The following is a 16,915-nucleotide window of genomic DNA, read 5'->3' as shown; positions in this document are numbered from 1 at the left end:
TAGAAGAAAACATCATGCCAAATATATAACTACTTTGTTTTAATCTTACAAATTCCTATTAAATAAAGACAATGCAAACAAAAATACAAAATGATTTATTTATTTAGAAATATGGTACAAGCAGCAACCAGTTAAGGGTTTTGAATATTGGCACTGAGAGTGAAACAGTTTTTCTCCCATTATTCCCATTGCAGCACCTCGTGTTGTGTGCTTTTCATTGCTTCTATCATAAAGAATATCCAGCTCAGACCAGACTGTCCAGGCACAGCTCAACAAAACCGATGGAGAAAAGTTTGTCTTCAGGGTTAGAAATTAGAGAAAATTGAAGCAAAACTCTTCCTTTGATGGTATAAAGACAAGAGCAGGTGTCTCCTCCTGAGTCTGTGGTGTCAGGTCCGTATCCTGGGCTTCAGTTTGCTGCGGGTTCTCTTCTGTGGCCGGGGTCTGGGTTTTGACTTTAGCTTTTCGGTGGAAAACCGACTTCTTATGGGAATCTGACACAACCTTGACCTGAGCTGATGCAATTTCTGATGGGAACAGAGAAACACGTCAATTAACTGCACAGCAGTCACACACTTTCACAGCTCCAAGATAGAGCTTTTTACAGATGTGCAATTTTTACTGTTCAGATGACTTTAGTGCCACAACCCACTCACCACTCTGAATGAGCTTGAACTGCTTCTTCTTCTCTTCTTCCATTTTTTTCCTATACTCTCCAGTCATGGCTCTCATCACCTGCCTCTTCTTGACCAGGGGAGCTTTGGAGCTACGTAGAGTCTTCAGGGCACGAGAGGCCTCCTCCTCTACAGGGGGAACATATTCAAGGTGTCACGCCTCCAAGTAAATCAATATCTATTGCATTTAACTACTTGTGTGGCCCTGATCAGGCCTAAACCCAGATTTACACCCAGTTTTCACAGACCATCTGTGTCTAAATATTTTATCAGGACAATGACATCTAATTTTGCAGTAACCTCCCTGTCTCTGAAAGGTTTATCCCACTATACTCATACTACACACAATATGCTGTGCTGTGTAAGGTTAATATCTCACTAACTCTGTTTTGGTGTGCCCTTCTGGGATCTCAATCCAAGCTCCAGCTGCTCGATGCACCAGTCCAGCTGTCTGTTCAGCTGCTCCTCCGCACTCTGAAACACAAAGTCACATTAGCACATTAAATCAACTAATCAATCAGCATCCAACGACTGCTTTAAAGGAAACATTTCTCACTGACCAGCTCTGTGTCTTCTGTGTCTTCACCTCCTTGACTCTCCTCAGCTGGTTTCTGTGGTGCCTCAGTGGTATCTGAGGCTTGTTTCTTCCCAGATTTCTTCTTCTTCTTCTTTGCCTTAGATTGCACTGACAGTTCAGGTGGAGAGTTAACCTCCTGGAGTGAGGAAGGTTTTTCCTCTTGGACACACGGTTGGCTTCCAGGAGAAGACATGTCTGGGGTCTCTGCTGTCTCCATGTCTTGTGCAGGTGGAAGACTGGGGATTTGGAAACTGAAGGCAAAAGCAGAGCCCTGTCCAGTAAACGATATCTGGCTCTGTGCAGGCTCGGTCCCTTCTGATGGAGATGTTCTCTCCTGAAGTGCTGGAGAGTTGTCAGTGAAGAAGCTGAATCTGAAGCTGTTGTCACTACGAGTCCAGAGGGATTTCTCGACTCTGCCTTCAGCAGGAGCGGAGCTGTTTGACTTCGGTTCAATATCTGTTGAAGAAACATACACACAAAACCTGAAAATAACATACTGTTGAAACTTCATTGACTTTGAATTGCATTAACTACCACAAGGCTTACTCTGACTTTAACTGTAACAGATACAGACCAATGTGTAACATTAAGTAACTTGAATGAAGACATTTAAGCCCACTATTGAATCGAGTGGATTATAATTAAATTAAATTAAATTAGGGACTTTTGGACAAAGCGCGCCACTGAAACCGTTTAAATACACATTTTGTCGCCATAACTGAAATAATACAGATCGCACACCGGCATGCTGCAAGTCTAAGACATGCAATTAAACTCTATAATGTACCTATAAACATCAGCCTTTGCTCGGCCATGCTGATTCTTCCAGTGTTATAGGTTTTCAGATGAAATGCGCCTCTTCGACTGAACTATTTAACTCGACGCCTAAGGGATAAAGACATGCTCAGCGGAACAATCACACGTTTTAGAAAGCACTTTTAAAACACTAGTGTTTTCGTAGTCTTTATTTAATCCTGTTGTTTAGGACCTACCTACCTCCGGTGTCTCTCAAGAATAGGTCCGTCTAGTAATATTTCCTTAACGCTTGTAGTTCCGCTTAGTGATAGTTTCCGTGACCCAGTTGGTAGATTGACATTATCTACAAATGACTTTTCTGTTTGTATATAACTTGTTTTTAAATAAGTTGGTGCCTTAGTGCTCTCTGTATTGGCCTGTTGTCTGACGCTTGACCGGATCCCATGACTTTTAGTGGTGTTACCTAAACAGATGTTGAGATAGGAAAGCGGTGTCATGTATGATATTAACAGAATGATCCATCCAGGTTCTGTGAGCAGAGGCATGATGCTGAATTTGCTGTACTAATTCAGGACTTCACACAAAGACTTTTGGAAGTACAGAGAGTTATTTGTGCAGCTCATTCTATGTTTGGTGTACTATGTTTGTGGGCACTGTAAGTGTACAAAATAAAAGAAACTTGGCTCTTTGTAAAGCTCTGTTGTCTTATCAGATTACAATCAAATGTATTTTTTCCTGTGTTAGAGACCGAGAGTGTCAGTACAACGGCATTCAAACAGAATATCCCGTTTTAGTATAGGTTATAACTTATCCATTGGCCATCCTCACAGGCCACTGATCACCTTTTCTCCTAATGCATTTGTGAAAGTGAATATATTTATTTCTAGACATAACATAACCTATCCGTTGTTCAACGAGGCAGAGGTGTTACCTTTAATTTAACGAAGAGAAATGGTATTTTTAAGAGATCATTTGAAAAGACTTAATGATATCGAACCAAAAGCTGATGGCAAAAGTATGTGGGGTAAGAAGAGGCATTTTCTTGTTCGTGAATGAATTAATACACATGGTGATATTTCTGTTTAAAAGAAGACTTCTTGCTCCATTCTCCTTCAAATGCAGAGGCGGCGATCCTACTTTTCTCTTCTCCACCAATCATATTCCGTCAAGGATTTCAGTCTGGGCCAATCCTGCAGGCTCGTGGGCGGGACTTCATGCTCCGTTGCTCTCAGACTTTAAATACCACCTCCTACTCGCCCCCGGCTAAAACAGTCTGTCGACGCGTAAGGAAGACACGCCGCTTTCCCGGAAAATAAACACAAAAGGTAACGTGAGGGCGTTTACTATTAATGTTGTCTTTTCTCTACATTCGATGTTGGTGGTTGCCAACTATATGGTTTATGTATTTGATTTCTACATCGTCAAGAAACGTTAAAACACGATTGGACTAGTATTAACCGTCGGTTAATTGACGACAACAACGGAGCGCGCCATAGCCAGTTGGCTAACTGTTAGCTCAATTTGAGCTGCTGTAAACAAACTTAGCTTACCAGGAAACTCGTTTTTATTACAACTAAACGTCAAATTGGAGTTTACTTAATATGCGTGGTTACGTTTTCAATTGGTTTAGAGTGCAAGGCTGTGTTGAAACTGATGGAAGCCTCTGTGGTAGCTAGCTGGCGCCATTTTGCAACCGTCTATGCTAGCGTTAAAATTGCTCGCTAACGACAGCAAAGAAACGTGTGTGTCCCCTGTACCTTAATGGTGGCAGGGGTTTAGAGCTGTGTTTTTAATTTAAACCTGTGGAGTATAGACAGAGTTACCCCATATCGTCATATAGGAGTGACCCACTGACACCGAGGTGCTGCTCTTGAGGTCATTTAGTTTTGTTTTTATCCGAAGCGATAGTTTAAATTAAACACGGTATATTTATATCCTTTAAGCGAGGCTGTGACGCCTGTGTGTCATCAGTAAACTGCTTAGCGTCAGATGTACTTTCCCCGAGGCGGTGACTCCACCCAGTAAATGCTAGAGTGTAATTATGAGGGCGGTGAATGGAATTTATTCGTTGTTGTCCTCATCTTTTGTTTGTTTTTTCAGACCTGCAGGTGAAGTATGGCTCGTACCAAGCAGACCGCTCGTAAATCCACTGGAGGAAAGGCGCCTAGGAAGCAGCTGGCCACCAAAGCTGCCAGGAAAAGCGCGCCCTCCACCGGCGGAGTGAAGAAGCCTCACAGATACAGGTACACATGTTCACATGTACTCAGGTTTCTCTGTTGGTGGTGGTACAAGGGGGGCTGCTGTGATAGCCAGTTGTTGTTGCAAATGCAAGTGAAAACTGAAAGTGAAAAGTTTTCTTTAAGCTTGTTTTAAAATACTGTTATCAAACAAGACATATTATGCTGTTTATGTGGTTTGAGAGCTTAAATGCAGCACACATGTTTTTGTAGACCTGGTACTGTTGCTCTGCGTGAGATTCGTCGGTACCAGAAGTCCACTGAGCTGCTCATCAGGAAGCTGCCTTTCCAGCGTCTTGTCAGGGAAATTGCTCAGGATTTCAAGACAGACCTGCGTTTCCAGAGTGCAGCTATTGGAGCTCTCCAGGTGGGGAAGCACCTTTTTCTCAGTTTTTGATCTACTTGACAAATATGTACAAGTGTCATTCTGATCTAGGAGGTGTTGGGTTTGTAGTTTAACTTCATTCTCCATGTTCTCATGTAGGAAGCCAGTGAGGCATACCTGGTTGGACTGTTTGAAGACACCAACCTGTGCGCCATCCATGCAAAGAGGGTTACCATCATGCCCAAGGACATTCAGCTGGCCAGGCGAATTAGAGGAGAGCGTGCATAAATGATTGGATTTTATCTTTTTAGTGGGGATGGGGGGGTGGGAGGGATTGACTGGGGTTTGTTTTGTAAATCTTGAACTATTACCAGCATGTGTACCACCTGATTTGTCATTTGTAGTTTCAGGCATGTATTTTTTTGTACTTCATTTTTCATTTCACTCTTGACTTTCTTCTCAATCTGTCCTACTCATTGTAGAATAGAGCTTCATATCTGTAAATGCCGAAAAACAAAATATTCCACTGCCTCTCTCAGGTTTGCAAATCTATTTTAGAATCTGTACCTTTAATCCTGTGTGTGCATGTCATAGGATTTCTTGTGCTGTAAATAAACTTTCTGCTACCTCAAATTTTTGACTTGTGGTCTCTTGAGTTTATTTGCTTGTTGTATGGATACTGAGATGTGCCTATAGGAGTAGGTGTAGTATATCACTTGGATTAAGTTGGGTTTTGGAGAAATGGTGGTTAATAAAACCAAGAGAGGCTGAGACACCTTAAATTTTAATCCTATATGTGATCCTTTTACTTAAAGTTGCACTTTGGCAACAATGCAGCTTTAAATTGTGGTTGGCCCCTTCTTACCCTGCAAAATGCTTCACCTTTCAAACTTTCTTAGACTTGACAATACTCCCTATGACTGGTAAACGCTCAGTCTCCCTTTAGGCAATTTGCCAGAAAGATGTGCTGTGAACCATTCAGTTAGAGTATATGGTACTTGAAATGTTTAGTATAAAATTGAGGTCCATCAACATCAGAAAGGCAAACTAAACCCAAGCTGAATGGTTTAAATCAAGGCATTTTTAATCCATGTGATCTGATCACTCAAATGAAACAACAAAAGGCAATGCATGATCTAACACAATCTATAATTCATTTTTACTGATGAGAAAAAAACCCCATGAGTTTCTGTAGTAGTGGACGGCTTCATCAATACACCTTCAGCGTTGCACAATGTGCTGGTGCCACAGCCTGAAATACTACAGACACATTTCACAATAAATAAAACCTGAAGTATATACATCTGAAGTTCCACATTAGTTAACTTGATTTATTTTGGACTTCCTTCTCCTCTTCCTCTGAAAGCAAGCCAGGTAAATGCTCATACAGCTGCTTCTCCAGCTGTGCATCAATGTCCGTTTCGCTTCTCAGTGCACACCACAGAAGGAAGCCGGTGCCAAACAGGCTGATGGGGAGGACTTTCCACCAGGGCCGCTGAAACTGGCTCCCCATGGAGCGGTCGACTTTCCAGGTCCTGTGACTGGCTTTACTTGTGGAGAACTTGATGGGCTCATTGTTCACCTGTTCTCCCTCAGCTGTTGACTTCTTGGACCTGGCTGGCCTCTGAGAGCTCAGAGCTAGGGACCGCACACTGTTCAATCTGCTGATAAAGAACAAAGAAAAATAAAAAAAACATCGGTAAAAACGGACTGACTTAGTGATGTAAAGTAACTAAGTACAGTTCAGGTACAGTTTGAGGTATTATTGAGAAGTTATTACATCCTACTTGTGATACTTGAATCAGCTGACCCTGTGAATGGACAAATAGTATCTAATGGCAGAGATACTGATATTTATATATCAGCCAATAACAAATCACAGTATTGAAAAGGCAAAGATGTGTTTGGGTTAAATTAAAAACACTCCTCTCCCCTTTTCAAATATAAAATGTCCTGCTGTGAAAATGACTTTTCATATTCAGACCAGGAAAATCACAATTCTTTAATAATCAAATTTAAAAGATCAAATAAATAATAATATACTATCGACACCCAAATGTTAATATGGGTATCATCCTCTAGGATTTAGTATCGCCAGGTCCTTTGCTCCAGTTTAAGGGACACAATTCTCTCGTCTGTAGGAGCTGATTTTACCACCCACATCAGTATAACAACAGGATGTTAGCTTTAGGTTGAACTAGCTCCTGATATAGAAAAGAAGCGTGTCAAAAAACTTCTCTAAATGCTGGAATGGGTTGTTTATGAGTACTGTAAACGAAATCTCAGTGTAACTACAGTTTAGAAACTGTTGTTGGTATAAAGTAAAACATTGTCATTGAACCACAGCCACCATTGCAGAGTCAACATGCTTCCTATCAGCCCTCCACAGATTTACACTCACCTCACGGTCGAGTTATGAATTAAAATCCCTCGGCTGCAAGATACTCGTGTCAGACCAGAGAAAACTCGTCCTGCTGTTGTAGACATCTCGGACTCTTGCTCATCTTACAACACACAATCGTTAGGTAGCTTTTCTTACCAAACGCTCTATGGTTAGGTCATGTAACACGACGTTGTGCAACCATGAATTTCTTCCGGTGCAGCTGTTGGACGCTGGTTTGGACCGTTCCGCTAAAACGTAGGTGGAAATCTGAACTCACGCACAGATTTTGTCGTTTTATTTTCAAATATTAATACTGTCACACTATTATGCAACTATTATCATAATAGGAGAATGTAAAGTCTGAAAGCTACTAAACAATCGTATCTCAAGGTCCATTTACATTTTGGAGCTGCAACGATTAATTGAAATATATATTATATATATTACTTGATCATTAAAATAATCCATAGTTGTAGTCCTCATAACTGCTGTGGAGCTTCCATTACCTCACATGATATTCCTAAACAGAAGGAGTTTGCCACGAAATGTAGATATTCAAACTTTTCTCTGAGCCAGTAAAAGAACCATGGGGAGAGATTGTTTTGTCAACTACTGTTTTCATTGTCAGGAATGAACTTAAGAAACCTTAATATTGAACCTTTTTTTTTTTTTTTTAACGTTATACCAATATCTTGCTTTGCATTTATTTTGTGCTACTGTGTGTATTCATGCTGCGACAATATTGGCCTCTCAAATCCGTATTGTTTTTCCTACATCATTAATTTGAAAGCAATATATTACTGACAATCACAAGTGATCACAATGATATAGGTGTAGATCAGACGTGTCCAAACTGTTCCACAAAGGGCCGTGTGGCTGCAGGTTTTGTTCCAACCAATGAAGAGCACACAGTTTGACCAATCAACTGTCTGAAGACTGAGATCAGTTGATTAAATGAGTCAAGTCTGGTGTGCTGCTGCTTGGTTGGAACAAAAACCTGCAGCCACACGGCCCTTTGTGGAACAGTTTGGACACCCCTGGTGTAGATAGTTATGCTCGTCTGAGATGTTGAAGGCATCAGCGGTGTTATCGCCGAGGGTCTTTGAATCACTCACACCCATCGACCAATCACGAAACAAAGGGCGATACCCGTCCAATCACACTTCACGTGGGCGACATCACTTCCCGGTTGCGTTCCCATGCTTGTTGTGTGCTCTCCGGAGTCCTACACGCTTCTTTCGTTGTTCAAGTAAGTTTTTATTTAAATCAATTTATATAAAAAACAGCATTGAGATCAAATTAATGTTTATAAAAAGGTGTTTACATTTTGCCAGTGAAATTGAGCATATTCCTTTATTTGTTTCTGCCCATGGGGACAGGTCGTCAGCAGCAGCGGGATAAATGCAGCCCATTTAAACATTTATATGCAGTTGAATTGGAGGTCAATGTGTGTCTATTTCTCAGGGGTAGTGTCATGACATGTTTATAACAGCAAATATAGTATGCAGAAGCACTCATCCCTCTCAGCCTCTGAGGGTTATTGTCCACCCATTTATAACTTCATACAGTGTGTCTGTGTACCTGTACTTTAGTCACACGTGTTTTTGTTTGTTGCAGTAAATCACCTCATGGCTAAAGATAAATCTCTGAAATCAGGATCAAATCTTCCTAAAAGGAAAAAGTTGGATTCAAATGCAGAAACAACTATGGATGCTGAAGTAAAAAAGAAAAGGAAAAAGATGGAAGTCAAGGTGAGTGGCTGAGCAGCACAGTCACTTGTACCTGTTTTAGATGACACAACCTGAAATCACTCTCAAAATACTGAAGCTGTTTATCTCATGCAGGAGGCTCCAGTGCAGATTCCTCACGAAACAACCGCAGCTGATAAAAAACAGAAAAAGGACAAGAAGCGCAAAAAGAAACAAGTGACAGAGAAAACACACACCAAGCAAACAGAGGTAAGAACATTAACTGCTGAAAAGGCTTCCTTTAAAATGCTTTCATTATTTTATTTTGCTAGTTTCAGCATTGTCAGCTGGGCTGTGATTGCTGATTTGTGATGATTAGTACAGAAAACTCCAAATGTCGTTAATAACTTATTTATTTAAAATTTATCTACAGAAATCAGAATTTTCATTTGACAGGACACCCTGTAAAAAACAACTGATCCCAGTTTTGCAATACATGGTGTGCATAAAGCTAAGTCCTTGTTTTTATATTGTCCATTAATGACGACTTTAAACTCATGGCACAGATATCTGTGTTAGTCTGTGCGACTTGCCATATGCAGGTGGTTTTAATTTGAAGGGAGTATAACAGTTTGTGGGAGGATATTAGAGCTTAAATGTGTGGTCTGTCTTGGTTTGTCGCATGTTGCGTGGCTGCATGTGTTTGCAGCTGGTGCATAGAAGGATTTTCCTGAGGCTGACCTGTGCAACTTGGCCCATCTGCCCTTCTGCTGGAGAAAAAGCTTCATTTTATCCTGGAAGGTCTCCCCGAGTAAGCTGTAGATGAGCGGGTTCAGGCAGCTGTTAGAGAAGGCTGCCAGCCTCACGGTGTGACCTGTCAGGGGGTAGTCCTGCCACAGTGTGCTGCCATCTGTGTCACCTCTCAGGAGGTGAACACTTACAAACACGTTCTCCGGGAGCCAGCAGAGGAAGAAGACTAACACAGCAGCTGAGATCATCCGCAGGGCTTTCTGCCTGCGAGGCCTCTGCTGTGGGCCATCCTGTTCCCTCTGGCTGCGCTGGAGCACCTGAGCTATTCTCCAGTAGCACAGGCCCAGGACGCAGAAAGGCAGCAAGAAACCCAGCATCACCTCCAGCCACTGAATCTGGGTCACGTTGGCAAAGCAGAAGTTGAGCTCCCCAGCGTGCTGAGCTTGAGCTATAGCAAAAGGCAGCAGGGTGAGCAGGGACGCTGACACCCAGATGAGGCAGCAGCTGAGGCGTGCACGCGGCATGCTGCGGCCCATGAAGCCAGTCAGTGCAACAAACCGATCGAAGCTCATCCATGTTAGGAAGAAAACGCTGCTGTACATGTTGACCTGCTGGAACAGGTTCATAAAGGTACAGAGGCCGGCCTTGTTGTAGTAGCCCTGCTTCAGGTTGAACACCTCGATCAGAGAGTCAGCCACGAGGACAAGGTCAGCCACGGCCAGATTCACAAAGTAGAGGTCTGGGGCTGTCAAGCGGCCCCTGTGGTCCAGGTTGACAACTAAGATGAGGATGTTCCCGATGAAGCCGATGGGGAAGAGCAGTATGGTGTAGAGGCTGGAGAGGATGAGGCTGATAATGTAACGCTGATGATTCTCCGAAGCCGTCCGCAGAAAATCTGAGACGACTCCCTGTGTGTCATTTAGGTGCACAGTGAAGTTATACTCAGTGATGACTCTGTAGCCCATGTACATTGTCATGTCCATACTACACATCTGTGTTGAGCTGGTGTTAGTGGTAGCTAACCATTAGGTTTTCTTAGTTCTTAGTTTTCCAAGGCTTTTTAGCCCCTGTGAAGTCTGCGGTGCCATCTGTTTGCTCTCGCTGGTCGTCGTGGATGTAAAGTGGAGCTGATGCCCACTGGTCTACATAGAAGGGAGGAGCGCAGTAAGTCAACAGCTTGTTTTCAGCAACTCAGTTTGTAGATTTAATGTTGAAGAATTGACTTTCAGTAGACAGAAATTCTGTGCACAGTATCAGTATATAACAATACATTTGACAATAGCAAATTTATACCAGGTGATGATCATTTTGGAGGCAATGTTAGCAATGTCTTATGAAAAAAAACTGATTATAACCACTCTTACAAAATGTCATACAGCGTGACATTCAGACATAACCAGATACAAAACCCTGTAGCTTATCTGTATCTTACAGCTCTGCTGTAGCTCTATATGCTGTTTTGCTGCAGATTTGAAATCGATTTCAAATAAAGACAGAGACAGAATCATAATACTGAGATGCCCTGGTGGTCTAGGATTTTAAAGCGCTGACTTTAAGCCTCAGCTTACCTGATTCAAGTCCCACCAGGGACCTTTGTTGCTTTTTGGTTCCAATTATTTTATTTATTTATATTTATTTCTGTCTCTGCCCTTGTTTGCTGACATATCTCTGCTGTTAACTATCTAACACTGGCCTAAAATTCTGAAAAACTACTTAAGGTTTTGTGCTACTTTAAAACAACTGTTGGTCAAATTTATGGTACATTTGACAAAATAATGTCTTTAATTAAAAAAAATTGAGACTCTGTAAGTCAGCTTGACATAAAGTAATTTGTGATACATAATTTAGACATTCATATAAAATGCCTTGAACTTACTCAAGTTTCCGTGCTCTGCATGCTGTCTTTCAAATCGTCCCTGTCCTTTGGTGGTGACTATGAAAGCCAGCGTCAGAGTAGATCCAGAGAAGTGTTGTGGTGCCACCCACCACTTACATCAAGAAACACAAACACAGCATACAGGCACGCACACACACACTGTCGCTGTCTTTTTAGTCAAATATAAAAGAACGTTTTTCATAATAGCTTCACTTTAGCTCAATTCTGTAAGGAGTCATGTTGAACAACCCCTAGGTATTTTTTATATGTATGTATTTTATTGCATAAATGATTATATCAAGTTTGGATGTCCAACTTGTCAACACTCGCCATGAAGTGTGAACGCGACTATGACTGTATAATGTTAAAATACATAAATATGGGAGCCAGGGGACTTTTAGCAAAGACAGACTATAGGTGTATTTACACAAAACAAGATGAAGGACAGGCGAGGATAGTCTCATATCATTGTTTCTTGTGTGCTTAAGACACAAAAAGACAGTTTATGTAGCAGCAGCTCTGCTTTTTGTTTTAGTTTACAGGCGCCTGTTTGAGACTGTAGGTGATTTCTTATGTGAATGTTTTTACACTTTGCATTTAATGATTTTCTCATTTTCTAATGATTAGTAATATGTCTTAGATCCTTGACCTACAATATCACTGCTGTGATTTTACTCAGTGTAAGTCAGGTTGACATTGCACATGACGCCAGCTTATGCAACTGAGCTCCTGTATTAATTTTCCTACTGGTCCCTGGTGGTTGTATACCACTCTTTGTTGGCACTGATGCAGTATATGATCCATGCAGGTCAGTTTTTCTTAGAACTGGTGCCCATCAGTTTCTTGAAAAGAGAGTATCACTATCACTTGTGTGTGTGTGTGTGTTTGCTTTTTCTTTATCAAAAAAAAAAAATGAATATTGACACTACTTGCATAAATGTAGCATGTGACTTCTGTTTTCCAAGACGGCTTGTTTCCAGTGTGGCATTCTGGGAATTGCAGAGGTTTTTCCAGGCATTTTCTTTAAAAGGGCTTTTGTGTAAATCATGTTGATGTGAATGGAGTCGGTTTTCCAAGGAAAGGTTAATTGACTCATTCATAGTTGCTGATGTATAGCAACTATACAAACATATTGCTATTATAGCAATCGGAAGGAAGGTGCAAATGTGTTGAGGATATATAGCAAAATTTTTATTTTTTTGTAAAATACAAATGTCCAAAAAAAAAAAAGAAACTTTAAAAAAAAAAAGTTTTACAAACTTTCAGGTCCTTAAAAGGGAGGATGCATGTATACAAAAACATTTACACAGTCAATTAAGATAAAAACAAACAGCAAAAGCATGAACAAAATGACCAATACAACAGATCTCAAAAGTCTTTGATGCATCAGAAGAGTTCTGCCTTCATATCGGATGGTTTTTGTCCTCTATGACTCCGTGTCCTGCAGGGTGTCTGTGATCTCGATGTGTGGTGTGATGTTTCTGTTGGGCTGTGTGCGCCCTCGGCTTCGACAGCAGCCCCTCAGCTGCCTAAACACTCCTTGGAGACTCTCTCGACACAGCCTGTGCATGAACAGCACAAGCAGCAGGCTGGCACTGCTCCCTGAGAACAGTACAAACTCAGCCGTGCTCAGAAACGCTTGCTCACGATAGCTCATCTTCCCCGCCGCATGTAGTTGTGCTCCTCTCACCAGAGCCACGCTGTAGAACAGCAGACAGAGAAAAATGACCACAGTGACTGTCACGAACACAGGACCCTCCTCAGAGCCGGACAGGAAACGTCCTTTAGATTTCCACTGCCGGACACAGCCACCTATCAGAAGTCCCAATTGGAGGATGTAGGGAATCAGAAAAACCAGGCACAGTTTAGCTGCTGCATATGAAACACCAGCTTGGGCTGGATCCATAAAACAGGTAACTGTTTCCTGCAGATCATGGCTGGGTTCACGAATCCCAGCCAGCAGCAGAGAGATGACGAAAGAAGTCAGGATCACCAGAGGCGCACAGACAACAGGCTTCCGCAGCAGGGCGTGGGATGGCGGATCAAAGGTTAGCACATAAGCCATGAGCACTAATATAAACAGGCCGCACAGAGAGGCTGTGTTGATGATGAAGGAGAGAGCAGCACAGCCCAGAGCTGTGGTCATCAGGTACTTAGGTCTGTAGGCCACAGCATGGAGAGAGAGGAACAGGAGTAGCAGCTGGAAGCCACAAAAGGCCCAGAGCAGACAGTCGAGCCAGGCCAGCCGTCTCTGGGCTCTGTAGGTATGGATGAAGCTATAGAGCAGGAAGCAGCCCGCCAGGAAACCCAGACCTGCGAAGAAACTGTAAACGGAGTTTGCATTGGAGATGATTGTGTTAGCTGCAATTTGGTCTGACACAGAGGAGGTGGAGGAGTCCATGATAGTGTTGTTGTCTGTGGTAGCATAGCTGTTAGAAAATGGAGGTGAGGGTGAGGTCATCTCAGTAGTCAACTGGTCCCCAGTTTGATTAAACTGAAAAAGAAAAGAGGAAACACCTTCTGGTGAAATCTTGTCCTCCTCAGCATCACCCTCCACTGTTTGTCAAACATTTCTTCACATCAGGGGAAGATCTAAAACCGAGTGAACTATGAGCAAAGATCAGATTATTTGGCTGTGAATATTTATCACCTAGTTTCTGTAAATCTGTCCCTCTTATAATGCACAAAAACAAGTTAAATAAAATACCAATGCATTTACAACAATGTTTACTTTTGCTCAGCCTTTGAATCGTTAAGTGGGTTTTCCACAGGAACATACTCTTACAACACAGAGTATATTTCCTGCCTAAATTAACTCCAAGATTTATATTTTTTTATATTTATATTATAATTTTATATATACATAAAGATATGGTGCTAACTAGAAATAATAGCTTACTTTTTAAATATTTATTGTCTTTTTAAATATTGTCTACAGCTTCATGTTGCTGTTTTTGTCAGCTTCTCTTTAAGGAACTGCCTGCTCAGTTAAAAAACACATTTCCTCTTACCATTTTTGCCGTCTTGATTTGCTTGTCTCCTGTCTTGTATCCACCAGCCAGACGCTGTGTATCAGCTCGAAGCTCTGAAAGTGATGCTCACTGCGTGGACAGGACCGCTCACTGCACAGGGCTTGCTGTATTTTTGTGGGCAATACCCTACCAACATACTTTCAGAATGACTTCGTGACCACGTGATCAAAAACTTTTCCTCCCCTCTTTTTTTCATCACCATACTGACTAGGTCTGTTAAGTTAGAGAGCATACTGTGGCCTTTGTTTCACTTCCCCTGAGAGTTGAATGTTCTCCAGCAAAGTTTCTCCTCCGATTTGAAAGTAAACCTACTAAACAGGTGGTTATTTTTAAATAGTGCAAGCGTGTGCCATGGACAAATGATCCAAAGCCCCCAGAAAAGCATTTAGCTTTCACTCGTCTTTACTCTGTAGCACAAGAAAGTGTCTCATTTATTTTACACTCAGTAGAAATGTAAGAAAATTAGCTCTGCACTGAACCAGAGGATTGTGTAATACAGAAAACTGGCAGGAAATGGCTGTTAACATAAATAAAAAAAGAAATTACTGTTTCAGTTTTTCTGCATGTTTGATATTCGCTTTACATAAACACTGACAATAGTATGGCTCTAAAAAGGAAGGTCTGTTAATGTAGATAACTCCCAGGAACCTTTGTTTTGCTTTGCTCTGACAGATTTCAGACCCACCCACTGGCCCTGAAGCGACACATGAGCCAGAGAGAGAGGAGGACTTGAGTCCCGAGGAGAAGCGGGTCCTGGAGAGGAAGATGAAGAAGATCCTGAAAAAGGAAGAGAAGAAGAGGCTTAAAGCTGAGGGAGAGACCTTACAGAAAACTGAAGCATCTGGACCCACCGCATCTCAGCAGGCCTTAGATTACCTCACCTGGTAGGAGCCAGTCTTATTTGGTACAGGACAGGTGAATCAGCATGTTGGCTTCCTGCTTTTCATGTTGTCACTTCTCACATAAGAAACCCCAGGTCGAAAACAACCCTGTATTTCTGTCCACTTAACCAGGAAGCAAGGAGTAGGTGGCCGAAAAACCCTACAAACATGCAATATTTCCATTTACTTCTTTTTTATAGGCTCTAAATATGACAAGTTTCCTTAGTAACATTTCACATCAGAATTACACAGGGACAGGTAGTCTGGAATACCCGAACAGTGTAATTCAACAGTGAGCTGTTTCTTCAACTCTCTGGTCATTGTTGAGGCTGTAGCTTGTAGTGGATACACCTATATTAGGGAACTAAAACTCTGATATTTCTGCCTCTACTGCTTTGATTTTAACTAGTCTTTTTCTAATCTGTGAGTTACACAACTTAATGGAAGTGCAGTACTCAATAACTGGGGTATGCCTTTGTGGTCTTTCTGTTATTTTGCCTTGCCCTTTGTTATGTATAGATCGGAGGACAAAACATAAATATCATAAAGCAAAGATTTACACCTGTTGGACCATTCATCAGCAGAAGCTGATTATAAGATATAAGATTTGTAAATATAGTCTTTGTTGAACGGCTATGCTATGCTTTTTGCTGTGGTTAACTAATCTAACACTGGAGCCCACATCTCCAAACTGTTTTGTGGTTGCAGCTGGGCCGAAAACCGTACCGAGTGGAAGTTCCAGAAGACCAGGCAGACATGGTTACTGCAGCACTCGTTCGACTCTGAAAAGGTAAAATTAACCAGCGAGATCATTTCATGCAGGGGAAGTTTTTAGAAGAGGTTTAGAGCAAAGGAAGTGTTAACCTCAAGAATCATACCCTGTCTCGGTTTGTTTGTGAGCTACACCTTGTCAAAATTCTATTCAGAGTTCACAGCACAGTCTGAACACATTTTTTGTTAGTATTTTGTGAAATATGTAAGGTGTGGAATAAATTAGGATAACTGTGGAATAAATGAGGTAAATCTTAAGTTTCACACAGTTTGTGTCATCCCTTCCATACCAATGTTTTTGAACTGCCTTTAAATAAAATGAGATGCTCACTCTTAAAAACTGTCATCTTATAATTAGAGTATACATTTTCTAACTACTTGCAATAATGACTGTAATATGTAAACTAATGCTCAGGCAACAAGATAAATCAGCACAGTTAATAATGCCTGTTCTCAGATTCCAGATGAGAAGTTCTCCGTGCTGCTCCAGTACCTGGAGGGACTTCGTGGAGGGGCGAGGGACACTACAGTGCAGAAGGCCTTAGCCCTGGTTGAAGAGTCAGGACAAGCACCGGAGGATGTGGTTGTCCAGCAGAGGGCACACAGAGCTAGAGAAGTTATCCAGCTGCTTTCCTGACCTATTATTACTGCAGGAAGGCATCACATTCACCAGAAAAAAAAAAAGACTGAACTCTGTTGATCTGTGGACTGAATGAATGCCCTGATCTTGGGTTTGGACCTAACCTGTTGTTTTTTTTATGTAGTATTTTGTAATGGCCCTTTGGGGAAAAGGAAAAGTGATGATTAAATCACAAGTTTTTTTTAATAACAAGTTATACTTAGGGTACAATGGTACCCTGAAGGATAGATGTTTATTGTTATTTCCTCAAATGTTACGAATTCAGAAGATAATTTCCAGTTTCATCAGTATGGACAGACGCAAACCCCCACAGAAGAAACGGAAA

General features: G+C 41.6%; 6 protein-coding genes across 7 annotated transcripts; 2 read left to right on the top strand and 4 right to left on the bottom strand.

The window, feature by feature from the left end:
• Positions 1-116: 116 nt before the first annotated feature.
• c21h8orf33 (chromosome 21 C8orf33 homolog) lies at positions 117-2,267 on the bottom strand. The gene is made up of 6 exons (XM_041067397.1): positions 2,248-2,267; positions 2,039-2,136; positions 1,235-1,707; positions 1,058-1,148; positions 657-803; positions 117-527 (listed from the first exon to the last, which is right to left on the bottom strand). Exons 2-6 carry the CDS (start codon positions 2,064-2,066, stop codon positions 313-315), a joined length of 954 nt encoding a protein of 317 aa, XP_040923331.1. The 5' UTR covers positions 2,067-2,136; positions 2,248-2,267; the 3' UTR covers positions 117-312.
• A 986-nt stretch (positions 2,268-3,253) lies between these two features.
• On the top strand, positions 3,254-5,202 carry h3f3d (H3 histone, family 3D). Its single transcript, XM_041067478.1, has 4 exons — positions 3,254-3,332; positions 4,108-4,250; positions 4,458-4,611; positions 4,729-5,202. Exons 2-4 carry the CDS (start codon positions 4,123-4,125, stop codon positions 4,855-4,857), a joined length of 411 nt encoding a protein of 136 aa, XP_040923412.1. The 5' UTR covers positions 3,254-3,332; positions 4,108-4,122; the 3' UTR covers positions 4,858-5,202.
• A 436-nt stretch (positions 5,203-5,638) lies between these two features.
• Positions 5,639-7,146, bottom strand: c21h16orf91 (chromosome 21 C16orf91 homolog). 2 transcript variants are annotated; one of them, XM_041029153.1, is made up of 2 exons: positions 6,971-7,146; positions 5,639-6,233 (listed from the first exon to the last, which is right to left on the bottom strand). In XM_041029153.1, the coding sequence occupies exons 1-2, from the start codon at positions 7,054-7,056 to the stop codon at positions 5,891-5,893; spliced, it is 429 nt and encodes a 142-aa protein (XP_040885087.1). In that variant the 5' UTR covers positions 7,057-7,146; the 3' UTR covers positions 5,639-5,890. The 2 variants fall into 2 exon arrangements, with proteins under 2 accessions (XP_040885087.1, XP_040885088.1); XM_041029154.1 differs by having other exon boundaries at positions 5,639-6,230.
• A 997-nt stretch (positions 7,147-8,143) lies between these two features.
• LOC121201329 (uncharacterized protein C7orf50) lies at positions 8,144-16,587 on the top strand. The gene is made up of 6 exons (XM_041067120.1): positions 8,144-8,201; positions 8,570-8,703; positions 8,797-8,910; positions 14,971-15,182; positions 15,888-15,969; positions 16,408-16,587. The coding sequence occupies exons 2-6, from the start codon at positions 8,581-8,583 to the stop codon at positions 16,585-16,587; spliced, it is 711 nt and encodes a 236-aa protein (XP_040923054.1). The 5' UTR covers positions 8,144-8,201; positions 8,570-8,580.
• On the bottom strand, positions 9,016-11,351 carry LOC121201326 (G-protein coupled estrogen receptor 1-like). The gene is made up of 2 exons (XM_041067117.1): positions 11,267-11,351; positions 9,016-10,532 (listed from the first exon to the last, which is right to left on the bottom strand). Exon 2 carries the CDS (start codon positions 10,380-10,382, stop codon positions 9,249-9,251), a length of 1,134 nt encoding a protein of 377 aa, XP_040923051.1. The 5' UTR covers positions 10,383-10,532; positions 11,267-11,351; the 3' UTR covers positions 9,016-9,248.
• On the bottom strand, positions 12,501-14,429 carry LOC121201327. Its single transcript, XM_041067118.1, has 2 exons — positions 14,278-14,429; positions 12,501-13,760 (listed from the first exon to the last, which is right to left on the bottom strand). Exons 1-2 carry the CDS (start codon positions 14,278-14,280, stop codon positions 12,693-12,695), a joined length of 1,071 nt encoding a protein of 356 aa, XP_040923052.1. The 5' UTR covers positions 14,281-14,429; the 3' UTR covers positions 12,501-12,692.
• Positions 16,588-16,915: the final 328 nt, after the last annotated feature.

The sequence above is a fragment of the Toxotes jaculatrix genome, chromosome 21 (genome assembly GCF_017976425.1).
Source record: "Toxotes jaculatrix isolate fToxJac2 chromosome 21, fToxJac2.pri, whole genome shotgun sequence".
NCBI classification, from domain to species: domain Eukaryota; kingdom Metazoa; phylum Chordata; class Actinopteri; family Toxotidae; genus Toxotes; species Toxotes jaculatrix.
Note: the sequence above shows the minus strand (reverse complement) of the source record. Positions and strands in the feature narration are given on the sequence as shown.

Excerpts from the sequence above, each read along its gene's own strand:
- c21h8orf33 (XM_041067397.1), bottom strand. The coding sequence starts at position 2,066 with ATGGCCGAGCAAAGGCTGATGTTTATAG. Across the intron at positions 1,149-1,234 it reads ACACAGAAGACACAGAGCTG|AGTGCGGAGGAGCAGCTGAA; the intron begins GTCAGTGAGAAA and ends TTTGTGTTTCAG. Across the intron at positions 528-656 it reads GTTCAAGCTCATTCAGAGTG|AAATTGCATCAGCTCAGGTC; the intron begins GTGAGTGGGTTG and ends TGTTCCCATCAG.
- h3f3d (XM_041067478.1), top strand. The coding sequence starts at position 4,123 with ATGGCTCGTACCAAGCAGACCGCTCGTAAATCCACTGGAGGAAAGGCG. Across the intron at positions 4,251-4,457 it reads AAGAAGCCTCACAGATACAG|ACCTGGTACTGTTGCTCTGC; the intron begins GTACACATGTTC and ends ATGTTTTTGTAG. Across the intron at positions 4,612-4,728 it reads CAGCTATTGGAGCTCTCCAG|GAAGCCAGTGAGGCATACCT; the intron begins GTGGGGAAGCAC and ends GTTCTCATGTAG.
- c21h16orf91 (XM_041029153.1), bottom strand. The coding sequence starts at position 7,056 with ATGTCTACAACAGCAGGACGAGTTTTCTCTGGTCTGACACGAGTATCT. Across the intron at positions 6,234-6,970 it reads ATTCATAACTCGACCGTGAG|CAGATTGAACAGTGTGCGGT; the intron begins GTGAGTGTAAAT and ends GTTCTTTATCAG.
- LOC121201329 (XM_041067120.1), top strand. The coding sequence starts at position 8,581 with ATGGCTAAAGATAAATCTCTGAAATCAGGATCAAATCTTCCTAAAAGG. Across the intron at positions 15,183-15,887 it reads GCCTTAGATTACCTCACCTG|CTGGGCCGAAAACCGTACCG; the intron begins GTAGGAGCCAGT and ends TTGTGGTTGCAG. Across the intron at positions 15,970-16,407 it reads ACTCGTTCGACTCTGAAAAG|ATTCCAGATGAGAAGTTCTC; the intron begins GTAAAATTAACC and ends GCCTGTTCTCAG.
- LOC121201326 (XM_041067117.1), bottom strand. The coding sequence starts at position 10,382 with ATGTGTAGTATGGACATGACAATGTACATGGGCTACAGAGTCATCACT.